At 37.5% G+C, this 16,943-nt stretch overlaps 1 protein-coding gene across 1 annotated transcript in view; it reads right to left on the reverse strand.

Moving 5' to 3' along the window:
• LOC108973169 (protein turtle-like) overlaps window positions 1-16,943 on the reverse strand; it is a gene marked incomplete at its 3' end in the record, with an annotated part of 77,217 nt that overhangs the window by 10,495 nt on the left and 49,779 nt on the right. Inside the window, exon 4 of the mRNA XM_018940233.1 lies at window positions 1,322-1,431. Coding sequence (XP_018795778.1) covers window positions 1,322-1,431 — 110 coding nt within the window. The remainder of the gene's footprint in view (window positions 1-1,321; window positions 1,432-16,943) is intronic.

Consider the following 16,943-nt stretch of genomic DNA (forward strand, 5'->3'; position numbering starts at 1 on the left):
TTGCATTCCGGCATATGTATTTGTTTGCTTTGTTTTCATTTGTTTGTATAATATATAGTAAGTATACATGTATATGTGTTGGTAATTACGAGAGCTAAAAGCAGTAAAACGAAGCTCAAATATGCTAATGCATACAGTTTGCATTCTAGCCTGGGCCAGTATTGAAAGAAACGCATTTATTTATATTAAGGCTGGTATAAAATGTATGTATGTATAGATATATATATATTTATAAACAAAATGGTTTAAAAAGCGCATAATGGAAATAAATTTTGCTTTCACAATTTTCCATAACAAATTAAGAAATAACGCACAATCAGGAAATTCCAATGCATTTCGCTCTCAAATAAATAGCACTAATCAAAATAATTCCATTTAAACATACAAATTTACACTTTARCTAAGGCAGCCAATAATTTGGTATGCAACATTTTTTCAAAAATTTTTCATAAACTTTTAACACCGAATATACGAAAATGCAAATTCCAGCAAAACAAAAACACATTTCAAATAAAATCATTGAACGTGGCGAAATTTGAGATTCTTATGTAATTATGTTGAAATAATAGACAAAATCATTACTTTACAGTTTACAGTTGTTTATTTTACTCAGATATGCTATATGTTAAATGTTACTGTTGTTGTTGCACGCAATGGAAACGCTTACGTTCATGGCCAATACTAAATACTCACAGTTGAGCGGAGCTAATGAGCAAAATTTCGCTTTTTTCTGCTGCTTCTGTGTGCGTGTATAAAGGCAGCGTTACAGTGGCTCGTGCTACGCACAATAGTGCGCAAAACTATATGCTAAATTCATGCATAACGGGACAAAGTTCTACCGCCTTCAAAAGCACACACACAGCAGCACTTTTTTCTATTTCTATTTCTTTTTTTTTTTGTTTCTGAACTTTCTTCTGATTTCTGCTCAACACGCCCCTTTTGAYTTGCTCTTCACATCTTTTGTATGTAAATTGTTTGTACGTTCTTCTTTGTTTTTGTTTTTTGTTTTTGTTAATATTTTTTATTTTCAAGTAGTTACTTATGTCTTTTACACGCTGTGTCTGCTAGTTTGTCGTTACTTTGTATCTTGTTGGTATGAACGTGTGCTTGTTTGATTTTACTTAACGCTCAGTGTTTCGTTTATATTTTTTATTTTATTTATTTGTAAAAATGTTATTTTTTTTCATTCAAAAAATGTTTGTTAAACGTTGTTGTTTTGGTTTTGTATCGAAAAAAGTAAACAAACAAAACGTTTTGGACGCTTTAATAAAGAGAGTTTAGAGAAGAAATATTTTTTGTGATATCGTACCGTTTCGCTCACCTTCTTGTCCCACTGTAGGACATACGGCACCGGATGATCATTGGGAAATTCGACGTGACAATTGAAGATGACACCTTCGCCGAGTATCGCTGTAATGTGTACTGCATCTTCTGCAAACGAAGAAGGAAAATATGTTAGTGAAAATTTTCGGTATATTACAATTTTCATTGAAGATTTCGTTAGGTTAAAAAAAGAGTAGATATCTTTTAGAGCTTTGTGACTTTATGAACAAATTCTTATATCACTTTGTACTATTATTTAAATCGCTGAAATCCATTTGCCCGGCTTTAAGACTAAAAAGAATTTGTTGAACTTGAAAAAAAAAATCTTAGATATAACCAATAGATAACCGATATGTAACCAATATATAACCATTTTATAACCGAAACTCAAATTTTGTTTCAATATGAGTGGCTTCTATTATATCGCTTTTCCTGCACCTGCAAACTTATGGAAAGGGAAATTTACGTTATTTTGCATTTTAGCTGATATACTCATATCAGGCAACAAAATTAAACCTCACAGTCTGTAAAATTCCTTCTCGATAAACAAAATTTTTCCTTGGAAGTCTCTCAATATGTGTGTTCCAACAAATAATGTATGTGGMTAAAAGAAAGGCTTTAATACCGGCCACGGCTTAAACCACACAAAGTGAGTTGAAGACTGAACAAGCTTTATGACCACATAGATACAGCTTAGTTCTTCTTATAGCTTACTTAGCTAAGATTAAATCTCAACTCTGAGCATATTAGAACATTTACGGAGAGTGTCAGTGCTAAAGATATACAAAAAGAGGAAGTAGAAAGTAAGAGATAGAGAGATCAGGGGAAKCTTTGCTTGGTGTTTCGAATTGACGGGGAAAAGCAGTACTATATCGTATCCGCTGCCATATGGATGTGAGAACTAGAAGAGTGAAGCCTATAGTTATGTTTCAAGCTCAAAAAACTGTCATTTGCAAGCTGTAAACATTTATAGATTCTCATGACCTCTTCCATCCGTTTGCTGCTTTTTGACATATCAAAATGTTATCACGAGGATTTTGTGGTTATTTGTGGACCTCAATCAATGTCTACGATGCTTCAGTGTTTGATTACACAAAATCAAGCATTTGGAAGCCCTTTTTGAAATATCATTCACACAAATTTTGCTTTTCAATTTCATAACACACACACTCATGTATTTATGCCTTTGCCAACCATTCAATCTTTGAACCATTCAAAATATTGTTTTTTTTTCTCACAACTTATCACCAGCATGCTGGCTAAGCTTTGTGGTCTAATAAAAAGGAACTGTTAAATTCCAAAATATATTAAAATTGAACTGCACTATGGCAAAGCTGACAGTTTTATAGAGCAGAATATTATTCATGAATCATTTTCCTAGTAAAATGCCAAAATCAGCATGATATTTGAATTTCCCGCAGGCCAAAAGTACACATACCCATGCATAGAGCAGCGAGTGAAAGCTTGTCTAAYGCAGCTATAAACATTTTTGGGAGAGGAAGTGTTCGTGCAAATTTTGATTGAGCAACTGAATGCGGACCGAAAAGCCTGCGGACAAAAGCCAAGCACCATAGCGACTAATGAAAATTGTGGAARGGGTGTGAAGCCAAGGCGTATCAACGAGCGTAACAAAAACATGGTGGTTATCAAAGGCCTATGTGTTGGCAAAACTGACTGACAGACTAGCAATAGACATAAGTGACAGCAAAATAGAAAATAAAAATTTTTGTATAGTAGAAGCTTAAGTTATTATTTGACTTCTGTTGTGGGCAGTTGTGTTAAAGAAATAAGATAAATTTAAACTGTAGCAGTAAGCTATATTATGACTGTCATATACATATTATATCTATGTTATATAYTATATCTATGTCACACAGTCCCACAAAGCTACTGGAGGACATCGAATAAAACTACGCTTCCTCCAAGACTGAAGAGGTGGACCATGAACTACCYGAGCGACCGTCAATCATCCKTACTATTTCAGGCAAAAACTCAATACTKAGAAGATAAACAAGGGGTTCCGCAGGGTGTTGTCCTCTCTACGCTACTGTTTAACTTCTTTATGGCTATCTCTCCGACCTTTCTCGCTTCCTCGCTGCACGGAACTTAACACTCTCCCCACTAAATCCACCAATACCATACTTACAAAAGGGTGTAGTCGATGGTGTTAATATACCGATTGCCAATAATAATGACTTTTTGAAAGTCTGTGTTCCTTTACTCCTCATACGGCCGCGTAATGTACACAGCCACAACAAAATTGTCAAGTCTCTTGCTGGCAGTACATGGAAAAGGGACAAAGAAAGGCAGTTGGCAACTTACAAGGCAATCGGACGGATGGTCCCTAACTTCGGCGCACCAGTGAAACGTAGGCGATGAGGCTCCAGACTTGTCAAAATAAAGCACTTCGGACTACGACTGAATGCCTCTTGATGCTTCCTATTGAACACACACATAGTGAGGCCCGTATGCTCTCAATAAAAAATCATAATGAACTGCTTTCCAAGCTGTTCTTSCTGGGGTACTTTCGCAAAAATCATCCCTGCGGTCACCTGCTTGGAGCCGTACCGCCTGCATCAAGAGGTTCGTYCTTAACTTCGTCGRCGATATAAGACAATACGCCGACCAGACTGCGGACGCAMCTAAATTCCGACAAGCACTAACCACCATTCACAGTGGAGGAATGTTGGGTCCACAAAACATACATAYATGCGTTCAGATTTTTGAACCATTTGAGAATTACAGCGAATGCTTAATCATTACAGCATGAAGTGGAGTGCATGTTAAGTAAGCATAAAGGTCCGAATTGCCATTCCGGTGGACATCCAAAGCAATCATTAACACCAAGTGAAGAGTCATTGTGGCAAGGCAAGGAATAGAGGACTGGAGGACCGAAGCAAAACAAGTTACGAATACCTAACAAATAATGAAAAGTGTAAAGGGCGAAAATAAAAATATAAATCTACATGAGTGCCATGAGTCGAAGGAGTTGCAGGCATCGTACGAGTGTGTGTGCGCCATGGCATAGAAGGAGGAATTCATAAACACAACAATCTAAGTACAAGAGGGAGAATCGAAATGAAGAACACAACTGCACTCATAAGCTCGAGAGCTCGAGGGCACGGGGAAGACAYGCTGCACTTCCGTGCGGAAGTATCAAGTGTTCAACGATGACGCTGACGACGACAAAGAACGACAGCAGCAACGACTTCAATATCGACATTCACGACGTCGTTGACAATGTCGTCGTTGGCGTTGATTGGATGGTGGCACTCCGCTGCTCGCTCAAGTGCAGGTGGCAGGTCCGAAGCGCGCGCACAGAACKACAAGGCACGCATACATGCATACGTGCTTGTGCTGTAGTTGGCCGGAGCAGTAACTGGAATTAAAGTATGCTCTTCGCTGCTCGAATGTCAATCGCTCGGCGAAACGAGCTAAGACCCTGCCATTGTTATTACAATCCCACAACCAACACAAGCCGCATACTAAAATATGACATCCCAGTGCTGGGAAATGACGATTGACTTCCTCGAATGCAGTGTGTGTGTATCGGAGTGTGTTGTGTGACCGTTGGTGCTGTGAGTGCAGCCTTTGGTCGTTGTCATTGATGTTATGTCATTGCTGTTGTCAACGCTGACGTTGTCGCCGCCGATGCTTTGCGATTTGATGTCATTTCGATCCACTTCAATGCAATGCGATATTTTACGTTGCCGCACACGCAAACACTCCACAGACTGTTCTGTCGTCGGAAGCTAATGCAATGCGACATGCTATTGACACTTGTGCGGCTTTGCAGGTCGCAGGCACCAAGTGGCGCTTAGGTTGCATACATTTGGGGGAAAAGCGCAAAGAACACAGTTCGCAGGAGTTCTGTGGCATACAAGGAGGAGCTGAGTGTAGGGTTGGTCGACGAAAGGGCATCGGTTTAATGTTAGATACATTTTGATATAAGTGTGTGAAAATTCTAAGCGATTTTTCTAAGTTTTTTTTAAATGATTATTTTGAATTAATATTTGACAAATTCCAAAAAAAATGGCAAAGTGGCTTTTGCGATTTGCCACAAAAAAAAAAAACACTTATTTACGCGTCTTGGTGAAGGGGTCATTTCTTATCTGAAAGTTGTTTTGAAATTCGAACAAGAAATAATTAAAATCCTCTGAGGTGAAAAAATTAGTAAGTTTCGCTAGGTACCGCTGGTGTTAAGAAAATTACACAATATTAATATGGTGGCATATACGAGCCGAAGCCSAMGAAAMACGTCARARYWGGTYAAAAATCAGGGCTATGTTGACAGTTTTCTTAGATTAGTTGTCGTGTACTCCAAACTCCTTCCGACCTGCCAAACTGTCAACRAGGGATAGTATTTGAGTGTTATGCGTCATTTGGGCGATGGTATTCGTTAAAAGATGCCGGAATCATGAGCCAACGGCTCCTCGTTCTTGCACCACGACAATACACCGTTGCCAATTTTCCWACAATATCGCTCCGTGTGACTTTTGGCCACTCCGGGGAAACTGTTTTGAGTCCATTGAAGAYATTAAACATGAATCGATAAGCGCATTGAATACCATTCCGGAAATTGACTWTAACAACTATTTCGAGGATTAAAAAACACATGAGCACAAGTATATTGTGGCCAAGGGGGATCAAATTGAGGGGAACGGCATACATTTTGAAGAATAAATAATATTTTATTTACTTTTATCTACTTTAATATTTTCTCCATAAAAATCTGATGCAACTTTTTCTCTGCTTAACCTCAATTATTGTGTCTAGTGTACATGTAATAAGTTTTTATACTAGTATGTAGTTCTCATTGTCACYCATTAAAAATTGCAAGCATTGATATTAAGAGCTTACACAACAACAACAGGCGACCTCATATCTTATTACCACACCGAGAATTATAAATTCTACTTAACACAACCATATTTCATATTCTCCGTTTCATATCCCCGTCACAACCAATACTGCAMGGTTCCCAAAGCAATTTCGATACATAATTGTATCGACATGCTTATAAGCCTGACCCAACGGCGCCCTACATACGTGCACACATAGAGACTAACACATAGTCATTCGTTTTTATTGTACTCTTCATGTCAATACACACACTCGTGCTCCGCTCCCCGCCCCATAGACATTCGTTTGCTATTTCATTTCCTTGCAGCGGGCTTTCGATTCGCAGTTTATTGCTCTTGAGTCTTACATGCTCGGTTGTTGTGCCAGCATGTCAATGGCCATTGTGTTGGAGTTTGTTAAGTGTATTGGCACAATTTTCGCGCATCATGCAATGCTCGTTGAGTCGTCCATTTGTTAGTTCGCTCGATGGTGGCTCCATTCGTGCGCATTGACACTTTTATTTCATTAGTGTTTATCAGACACTCCACAGGATAGCCGAAGCAGCGAGTGGTCGTTAGGAAGACTGTAGCCACACTGCATCAATTACAATGGAGTGCCGGCAAATGGAATGCGCGATTACACTACTATGTGCTCCAATGTAGTTTGTGTCTGTTCATTTGCAAAATTTTTAATTTTTTTTAAAAATTTTTTTTCTTATAATTTTTTCAGTGCTGAGCTCTATAAAACATCAATTTTTACACTCCTGAAATTCTCTTTGCACCATAATGCACAAATAAATTTTTATTACTTGAAAGATTGACGAAGTGTTGGCTCTGTGAAAAAGCCAATAAAGGCATACTTTTAGGCTTGTAATTTCCATTTAGTTTCCAGTTTCAATGTTTTTGAAAAACAAAATATTAGCTTRTAAATTACAGCTCTGGAACTTGGTGAGCTAGTAACGCTACTTCTTAACAAAATCTGTCAATAATAGTTTGTAGCCCTTCGGCTGAGTGAGCTATTRGCGGCGCTCTGTATAAGTTCGTAACGAAAATTTCTGTCTGGTAATTACCAGCGCCATACATTATTTATCGATAGGCACTTTAACGAGTTCTAAACTGATTTATACTGGTAAACTTCGTTAAGTGCAATATATGTTTCTGTATTCACAGCAATTTTACTTAATACTACCGCCAGTCAATAGTTAGTCTTTTTGATTATACAAACAAGAGCTCAAGCAATCAATTCCAATGACTGGCATTTTAMAGACTCTCGTAACTGACGCTCTTTTCAACGTTCCGCGCTTTACTTTTGTAGCCTGAAGGCTTTGGTRGTATTTGTGATTGCCATCAAACTCCTCTCTCCTGCAGTGAAGGCAACTGTGTGGCTTACAACTGATATTGAGATAGAGAGCAAGCCAATCTGGTGAGGYGAGCAACAACTTCTGTGCTGAGGAGTTGCCAGAAATATGTATGCCCAGTTTATTACTAATTCAGACTAGACATGAACGACTTTAGCTTGAGAATCGTAAGAAATAATCTGTTAAGATATTCACAGCTGAAGATTATTAATTATTTTTATTAGAAATTTATCAAGGCACACAACAATATTTACAACCTAGACAGCAACCCGCGAAACTTACAGTGTGAACCCACAGACTTATGTACCAGTTTCTACTCAATTGGAATTAGTTTAAGAATTAATAAAGTCTATAATTAGATTTCCTTACTCCACTAACTAACTACTATTTTTCGGACTAGCTTTCTGCACCACTATGGAAAAGAAAAACCATCATTTTTTTTTTATAAATCGAAGATTGACAGGTGCTTAAACATATACTCGTACTCATGTATATGTCGCTAATAGAAAGCAGTCAGTTAGTGTTTACGGCGCTGATTGACAGCTATTTGCTTGTTAATTTTTAAAGCAATTTCCAGTAAATCAATAGCAACCGATTACTTAGCTGAAAGCATGTAGGACGGATACAACAGAATGGTTGCCTGCGCCTTGAAGAACTTGAAGGGGCCCACTTTTCAATGCAACTTACCTTGATTAGGCACTAACCGTATGCGCATAGGTTGAAAACCGTGTTTCTGAATTCAATAAGTGTGCCTTTGGAAAGCTCTCCTTTAACAACCAATTTTGCCATTAAAAATTTGCGGYCTTCCCTTTCAACTCACAACAACATTATCAGTGGCAACAATGGTTGAGGCTAGGGCTAATAAGGATGGCAAGTTGTAAACGAAAAAGGTGGATAAACAAGTGCAAATAGGCTTGTAGTTGTATGGTAAATACTTAAGCAAATAGAAAGTGCGTAGTGTGCAGGACGATGATAAATTATGGAGTGGTCGCTTGCGGCTAAAAACCGAAATATACAAGTAGCACTGTGTAATGCGCTATAAACCCATTTCGTGAGAAAAGCTTCGATGAGCAATTGATGCAGTGTAAAGCTCACTGAAACGTGATAACCCAATTCTTGACAGTTGGAAAAGAGRAAACAAAGAAAACAAAAACACAAATGGCCACGTTTACTTCCTTTGATTTAGCAGATAAGCCGTAGATAGTTGAGTGAATGGAAAATAACAGAGATTTTGTGGAGAAGAGACAGACACTGAAACAAAGGAAAGTAGTACAGGAGATAGAAATACAAAAGAAAGAAACGTTACTTAGCTTTTACGTGGAGTTTAAATTTAAAAGAAGCCTTGCTAAAGCTTAAGTTAAAGTGTTTTTAAGAAGAATGTTATATGTTCAAAAATTTTAATACAAAATTTCATGAGTGAAAGCTGGAGTAAAAGATTATCAAACTACAAAAAAAAAAATTGGCAAAAAAAAAGCATAAGCTTTGGTTGAAATATTACTCTAAGGAAGTTGAACTTTAAAAGCTCGGCACATATAATTAACTGAAAACCTGATGAGTGAAAGCTCGAGTTAAAATTTTTAAATTTCAAAACAATTCCTTAAAAAAACCTAAGCTTTGGTTAAAATATTTCTTTAAGAAAGTTGATATTTTAAAAACTTTGGCAAATCGATTTATTTGAAAATCTCATGAGTGAAAGCTCAGTGAAAGCTCGAGTAAAATATTTTCAATAAAAATAATTTCAAAACAATTCCGTAAAAAAATTATATTCAAAAGCTCTGAAAATATAATGAATTAAGAAGCTCACAAGTGGCTGCTCGTGTGAAAGCTGGATTAGAGAGTGCTTGAGGTTAATATGTTAGAAGTTTTAATGAAGGCATTTGGACGAATTTAAAATTCAAAGTCCACAAAGCAAGCGAGCTTGTTATTTATTTATCTTTTCTCATATATATTGACTTTCATTACTTTTATCTATAACTATTTGGGTCGTATGCATTTATTGCACTGAGTATGAATATTAAATTTTCCACTAAATTGTTGCTTATTCGCCTGCAYTGGCGTTTCGCTGCGGCTGTTCGTTAACTATTCGAAAGCACACACGCTCCAGTTTCGGTGTTGTTCAATGGCATATGCACGTTTTTGAAAATGTGTCAGTTGATATTTAAATACAATTTGAATATGCTGACATTTACCCTTTCATCAGCCAAAAAGATAAATTTTCTACTTAATTTTAATGACATGCCAGCAAGGCAGCGAGTGTTGGCCTACTTATAGCTAGGTAATTGCATTACAACCCTGCAGTCAAGTGAGCTGGTGCTGAATAAGATTATAACTAGTACAAGTTCGCCATGGAACTAGTTGGCTGTTCGGTAAAGTGGCTTGTGTTTATACTTTTCTTATTCCTAGGAAACATCAGTTGTGCGTTTGTGACGGTATTATGCTGGACTATTTAGAAATAGAGGACGCAAAAACTAATTTGAAGGTATTATGCTGGACTAGTTAGAAATAGAGGACGCAAAAACTAATTTGAAGCAAAGTTTTTATTATTGTTCTAAATTTTATAAAAAACATGCTTTATTTTATTATTTTCCCCATCAAATATCGTTAGTATATCATCCTGTAACTAATGCCTCCTTTGTAGTACATTGCTGCTAACTAGTTCCACTACCGGGAACTACAGTCAGTACTTGCAGTGGTTAACCTGCTGACGTCTGCTCTTTAAATGCYTTTTTGGCTGAATGCATTTCCGATTTAATGACATGTGAGTCACATTTATTTATTGTTGGCATTGTTGGCATTTATTTAAATACTTGAAAGCGCTTAAATGCAGTGCTGTTTATTTTAGATGTAGGTTTGTAGGCTCACATTAACCAGTTGTGTGCATAAAAGCTGTTTTTACTCGAATTAAAATTGCACAACTCCTGCAAATTAATTGCAAATAAACCCATTTAAACTTAAATATTTGTGCATTATATAGCGCAAACATAGAAATATACGAGGTTCATATGGCACTGCTTATTTTCTGATGCTTAAATATGATGAAAACTAATGTTATAACCAACAAAGGCAGGATGTTGCTGGTGTGATACCGTCAAACAATTTAGAGTTTTGAAAATATTTTTTAAGCTGCAAGCTGCGGCTTTTGAAATGCGATTTCTTTTTTATCAATTTGGAACTTTTCTGCAGCCAAATCTACAAATGTGCAGCCGTGACTGAGAATATGAATGAATGTGAATTGGTTGGTTAAAAGAAGGGGCGCATGAGCGCCGGACCGTTGTCGGCCTCACTTGTCATCACTAGGCTCACTCTGCTCCTGAGTGCTAAGCCATTTAAACCTCATCTATCAACTCAGTGGATTTTGTAAAAACCCTGATTGCTTTCCACCCCAGCTGTYCAATGTCTCTTAAGTTRGGGTATCGCAGGCTCTGCATTTSGCCGAGCGCAGAACCATYGGTCCAATATCCTCTACTTGGGAATGAAARCAATGTATGGGATAGTCGAAAAAGTCTTTTCGTATTTTGTCAATAGATGTCCTTACTGTCGAATATCACCACTGCTATCAATCACATTGTGTCATACCATATAGTGTTGGAAAGGTGGGATTTTAAGCTTTATTTAATCAAACAAAAAAAAATAAAAAATTATAATAATGACAAATTCGGGGAAGTTGAAGAAAAAGCTACATTTAYTCAAAAATGAGTGAAGATAATGAAGAAAGATGCTCCTGTCTCTGTTAGACCTATCGTTGAAAGGTCGATGAAATTATGGAAAAGATTCACCAAGACCGACACAGAAGCAGCCAAGACATACCGAAGTAAGTTAACATTCATCACCAAATGGTTTTGCACCATGTAGAAAAGGCTGATTAAAAAAAGAAGCTCGATGTTTGGGTACCACATGAATTGTCTGTGAAAAATTTGATGGACCGTATTAACCGAACATCTGCGATTCTTTGCTGAAACGAAATGAAATAAAACCATTTCTGCAGCGAATCGCAACAAGAGACGAAAAGTGGATCAAATATGACAATAATGTGCAAACAAGATCATGAGCCAAACGCGATGAAGCTCAACAAACGGTTCCAAAGCCAGGTTTGATGACTCGAAAGGTTATACTGGAGTTAAAAAAAAAAAACCATCCACTATGAGCTGYGTGGTCCTGGTTCCTGGTCGAACGATTGATTCTACATTTTACTGGGCAAAAACTGGGAGAGCTTKGCTGATAGSTTTTGATGCATYTACCATATAGCCTTGATCTTGCACCATCGGACTACCATTTGTTTCGGTCAATGCATAACCACCTTAACGGAGAAAAGTTGGCTTCAAGAACCTTCACAGCCGTGAGCAATCTGAAATATATCAGAGATTACTCAAAGACTAAGCTGCTAAGCAAACGGCCAGTCCATTACTATATTATCGGATCTATGTTGTCAAACCATAGCAGGCATGGCAAAAACTTAGATGTTTCTTACGTTSGGCTCGTCGACGAGCAATTGCTGAAAATCATGTCATTATTAGTAAAACTTGTACGGAAAATATTCAAAATCCTACAACTTATAGTATATTTCTCAATTATCAATTTGTAGTTATATTTATGCGCTCCCAAAAGTATGCTTCCCCTACGTGTTGCTGTTCGAACGAACACAAATGCAAATAACATTGCAGCAAATAAATCCATTTTCACAACAAATTACAGTTAATTAAATATTGTGTACTATTTGGGGTGAACGCGAGCCAAATAAGGGCCGCTGTAATGGTAGCCATACAAATACAAATAAAGAACACAATAACTCATGTAATTTCGACAGGCTGGGATATTTGGAAATTTACAAACATTTCATCAAAAGTTTTCATTAGCGACATTTGTCAATTTCATGTGACACGAAATGGTCGAACCAAAATAAATTTGGCAAAATTTACAAGAATATTACATTATCTTGCGACAGCTGTGGCCAACAACACTGGCCGCGGGAATTCGGGGCGGTGGCGGCGGCGAATGGAAATATTTTGTGTAAACTTTATGCCGGTCAGAGGCGGCGAAACCAACGCTGTATCAGCGGCTGGGGAGGGGAGGGGGAAACTGTCATTTATTGAGTTAACATTTTGTTTGAATTGACTGCTCGTTGGCTGTGTTGTTGTGTTGTTGTSGAATGCGTGCGCGGCATATTTAGCAAATGCAATTCCGCTAACGCGCCGCTATTTTCGCAGCCAATTTCGTTCGCATAGCCAAAAACGAAATGAAATACGAGCACATTCGACGTGGCATGTGGCATGGTTGTTTCGCTAAAAGTTTATATGTCGATATGCCGCAGTTTCGGGGCGCGTTGGGGCATTCAGACGCCYTTCACAGGCTCAGTTCGGTGTGAAGTTTAAAAAGCGAAATGAATGGCCTTAATTTCCGGTCACATGCCCCTTTTGACATTTCACTGCCAACCGCTCAAAAGCGAAACTGAGAAGACACCCCCCAGCGCACCGGCAGCGCAGCAGCTTCGCACACTTTCGCTGCAATCCATACTCTCTCACTCAAACACCTTTTTGCGGCGCCTAATTTATGAGCATTTGTTATTGGCTGCTTGTTCTTTTCGCCATTGCTTGGCTGTACATAAATAGTTGGTTGCCATCGTTTTCCTTGCCAATTGTTTGTAATTAAATTATGGCGCGTTAGCAAAACTTTTCAACTTAAACGAGCGCCGTCCAAAACTAAGTGAACAGCACGAACGAAACAGTCCACGATAAATAAATGCGAATACTCGTGTTGTTGTTTTACATCTTGAATGCCGTGGCAGCAACGGTGGCGCAAGAAAACAAGCACCGCGCCAAAGGCTTACGAAGGCAAAGTTATGAGAAAGGGATTATGAAAATTCTGCCGAAGAAAGGTGTCGGTAAATGCGCATTCAAAGGCGGCGCCTAAACAAAGTTTTCCTCCTGCYTTATGCGAAATCAGAAAATAAATGCAAAACTTTATAAAAACTTTGCTAATATAAAATTAGCTTACGTAATAAGGTAAATTTAGGRAGAAATTTCATAAAATTAAGGCTATTTGAATTGCTTTTGAAATATACTATTATGCTCAGCTTTCGTTAATGGCGGTTGTGACTGTTAGAAAGCGGCAATACTGCCAAAGTTTGAAGCATGGAAAACATTTAAGTAGGCGCTTCAAAATTTGAAAGATATATCAAGGCTCAGATCAGGAGATCAGTGAAAGGCGAGCATTTTCCACGACAACTGCTGTATTTTTGTTTTTTGTTTTTTTTTTTTTTTGTTTTACATTTACAAATAGCGTCTTCTTCTACCAATAGAGTTTAAAATTTTCCTACGCAAAACTAACCATGAGATTGTAGTAACTCAATTAGCGACACTTATACTTTTCTTTTCGAAGTATGTACAATTTACAACACAAGCAACAAGAAAATACGTTAACTTCGCTTACCAAAGATATACTACGCTTCACAGATACAAAATATTYCTTACAACTTGATTCTGACCGTCCAGTGTATCGGCAGCTGTATAATAAATCGGATCAGTGATCTAAAGAATTCTTGCCAAATTGCGAAACTTCGTGAAGATATYTCGACAAATGGAAAAGTTCTCCATGCAAGCAKTTAATTCAGACCGTTCGGTTTGTATGGTAACTAATTGCTATAGTGGTGCGATATCAGCGGTTCCGRTAAGCGAGCAGCTTCTTGAAGAGCAAATAGCATGTGCAAAATTTCAGATCGATATCTCAAAAACTGAGGGACATGTTCACGTATAAACAGACAGACAGACAGACTTATATACCGACGGATAGGCAAACGGACATATCTAAATCGTCTCAGTTCGTCAGGCTGACCACTTATATATATATACTTTTTAGGATCTCCGACGTTTCCTTCTGAGCATTGCAAAACCTCATACACCCAGTTCAGGGTACAATAACAGAGGAGTAGGGAATGGAAACCGCATTTGAAAATTTCCTAAATGCTTTCAAATATTACATTTTCGAACAATGGTTTAACCATATATTCATAWGGACTGTGTAATCAATAAAGCTTTTATTTAAATTTAAAATGCGCCTAATTATAGGCAAAGCAAAAGTTTAGTATACTTTTTGGATTAAAAAACAAAAAACGAAAAATTCTAAGCTTACCAAAAAATTGTGTTTACAGCTTAATTTAGTTACGTTTATAGACGTTCAGGCTTTCACAGCAGGCGGAGCTTAAAGTTTTTTTTGCCACAACGCATTTTTATGTAAAAAAGCTTAGCCAACAACTAATTAAGCYATTAAAAGCTACAAGGTAAAGTCCGCCACAATTTTGACCATAAAAAAGTCAACCCGTGTGCCATCGGCAACTTTTAATTATCTAGCGTGGTAACATGATTAAGGGGCGGGTCTAACATGACACATTTTTCTACTCCACAAACGCGGGAACTAAACTGTTAGCTATATGTACGTCGTGTTGTCTGTTAATGTTGTTGTTATTGCCATGATTGCCGCAGCAGTTGAAAAGAATTTATGTAAATTTTATATTGTCAACAGGCTGGCAACATCTGCGCGTTTTGCTAGTTCAACAACAAATCAACTTTACCGTTCAGCGTAATTAAGCGGTATGCAGATGAAGGGTAGTTTATGGAATAGTTGTAATCCACGTAAAGTGATATTTAACGAGGCGGCGAGTTTGGTTCAAAATTTACTCTATTTTGGTATTTATTGTACTGAATATTGTCTTTAATAAATTAATTATTCTCAAAGTCTTGTCTCTGCTAAGAAAACTTGTCTAACTAATCTTTAAAATAGCGATGAAATTTTACTTTTCAGTCAGGTGAGCTTAGCAAAGATCTGCGTTGCTCTAGAAGCTACTTTGATGAAGAGTAAATATTTTTTGTTATTCTTGAAACATTTTTTGAAGTTTCTTCAGCTGTTATACTAGACAATTCCAGTCTTATTGACATACACTAAGGATAGAATTACAGAAATTTATATAATGCCATAATAATAAGTAGCTTAAGCTTGAGATGACTTTAGTCAAGATCAGGGGTTGTCTTATACCATAAATATGAAGGAATGCATGAGACAGCAAACACTGTGATGAAGTAATTTTCAACTAAACTGTTATCATCATCGCTAACTGGATGATACGAAAAAGCTCTCACCTCTTCTGGTCATAAAAATTCATGTTTGCTGAGCTSTGAACACCTGAATTTCTTTCAAGCAATATTCCAAATTAGAAAGTTATTACCAAAAATAATGAAAGCTCAAAGCTCAACTTTATAAAAAAAAAAGCTCACTGCGTTCAATATACTGTAGGACTTACAAAGTGATCACAGATGGCGCAGCGGAGTGCGTTATTCGATCTATTAACAAAATAATGATTTTTACTCAAGTAACAAATTGCGGGGCGCGTCACCTTTACAAGTTAATACGTATTTTATCACGAAAAGGTGTTGCAATCAGTTTCACAAAATTTTCTTACTTGAAGAATTTTTCAAAAATAATAAAATCACACAGAATAATTCATAAGCCACTTTGAGTGCGTGTGTAGTTGTAGCAACAACCAATTTTCAACTAATAACCTAAACTTAAACMTTTCCTTTGCTGCGTAGAATTTACGACTCCGGTAATGGCAGTTGATTTATTTCACAAGGGCGGCGGCAGAAAAAGCTGAGAASACGGAAAATATGCTTGAAAGCTTATCACCGGACATTGATCAATGCTTCACATGGCAGTAGACGCCAAGTAACCGTAATTGTCAGCAACAAAGTTCAATCAGCGCTTGTCTAGTGTGAGTGACGTGCACAATAAAGGCGAAGAGTGGAAGAATAGTTCAAGGAACAAGCCAACAGAAAAATATTGGCCATTCGAACCTCCCTTTGTTTTTGGTGAGCAAAAATAAACTTGCTTTTGCATAGGCGAGCGGAAATAGCGAGATTAATATTTCATACTTTGCTGGAAGCATTATTGTTATTAACTGCGCTTTATTGGATTTTTAGTGTATATTAATGCACTCGTACGTATATGGACACATACACACACAGATAAATTGAAACATTCATACATATATTTATACACACGTAAATCGTTTATACATATATACAGGGTCACCTAAGAGAGCTACATTTCGAACTTCGTGAGGCTTCAAATATTCTGCAAAAATATTACAAGTGCCGTTTGTTAATTTTGTTTACTCCAGCTACAATAACGGTGTATTGCTGGCACGACTAATTTGCTGATTGACATCGTTAGCGTTAATGTTATCAATGACATTATTAGCATAAGCACAAGCAGCAGCAACAACGACATAACGATGCCACTCGCAGCAACGGCGGCTGCCGACGAGCGCTCACAAATATACATTTCCTTTTCCATTCGCGCCTTCGCCGCTGCTTTACGCATCACTTCTTAGCATCGATACTTGTGTGCGCCCGCGATCCTTTGCGCCTCCTTC

The sequence above is a fragment of the Bactrocera latifrons genome, unplaced genomic scaffold (assembly GCF_001853355.1).
Source record: "Bactrocera latifrons isolate USDA-ARS-PBARC rearing strain unplaced genomic scaffold, ASM185335v1 scaffold_462, whole genome shotgun sequence".
Classification (NCBI taxonomy): domain Eukaryota; kingdom Metazoa; phylum Arthropoda; class Insecta; order Diptera; family Tephritidae; genus Bactrocera; species Bactrocera latifrons.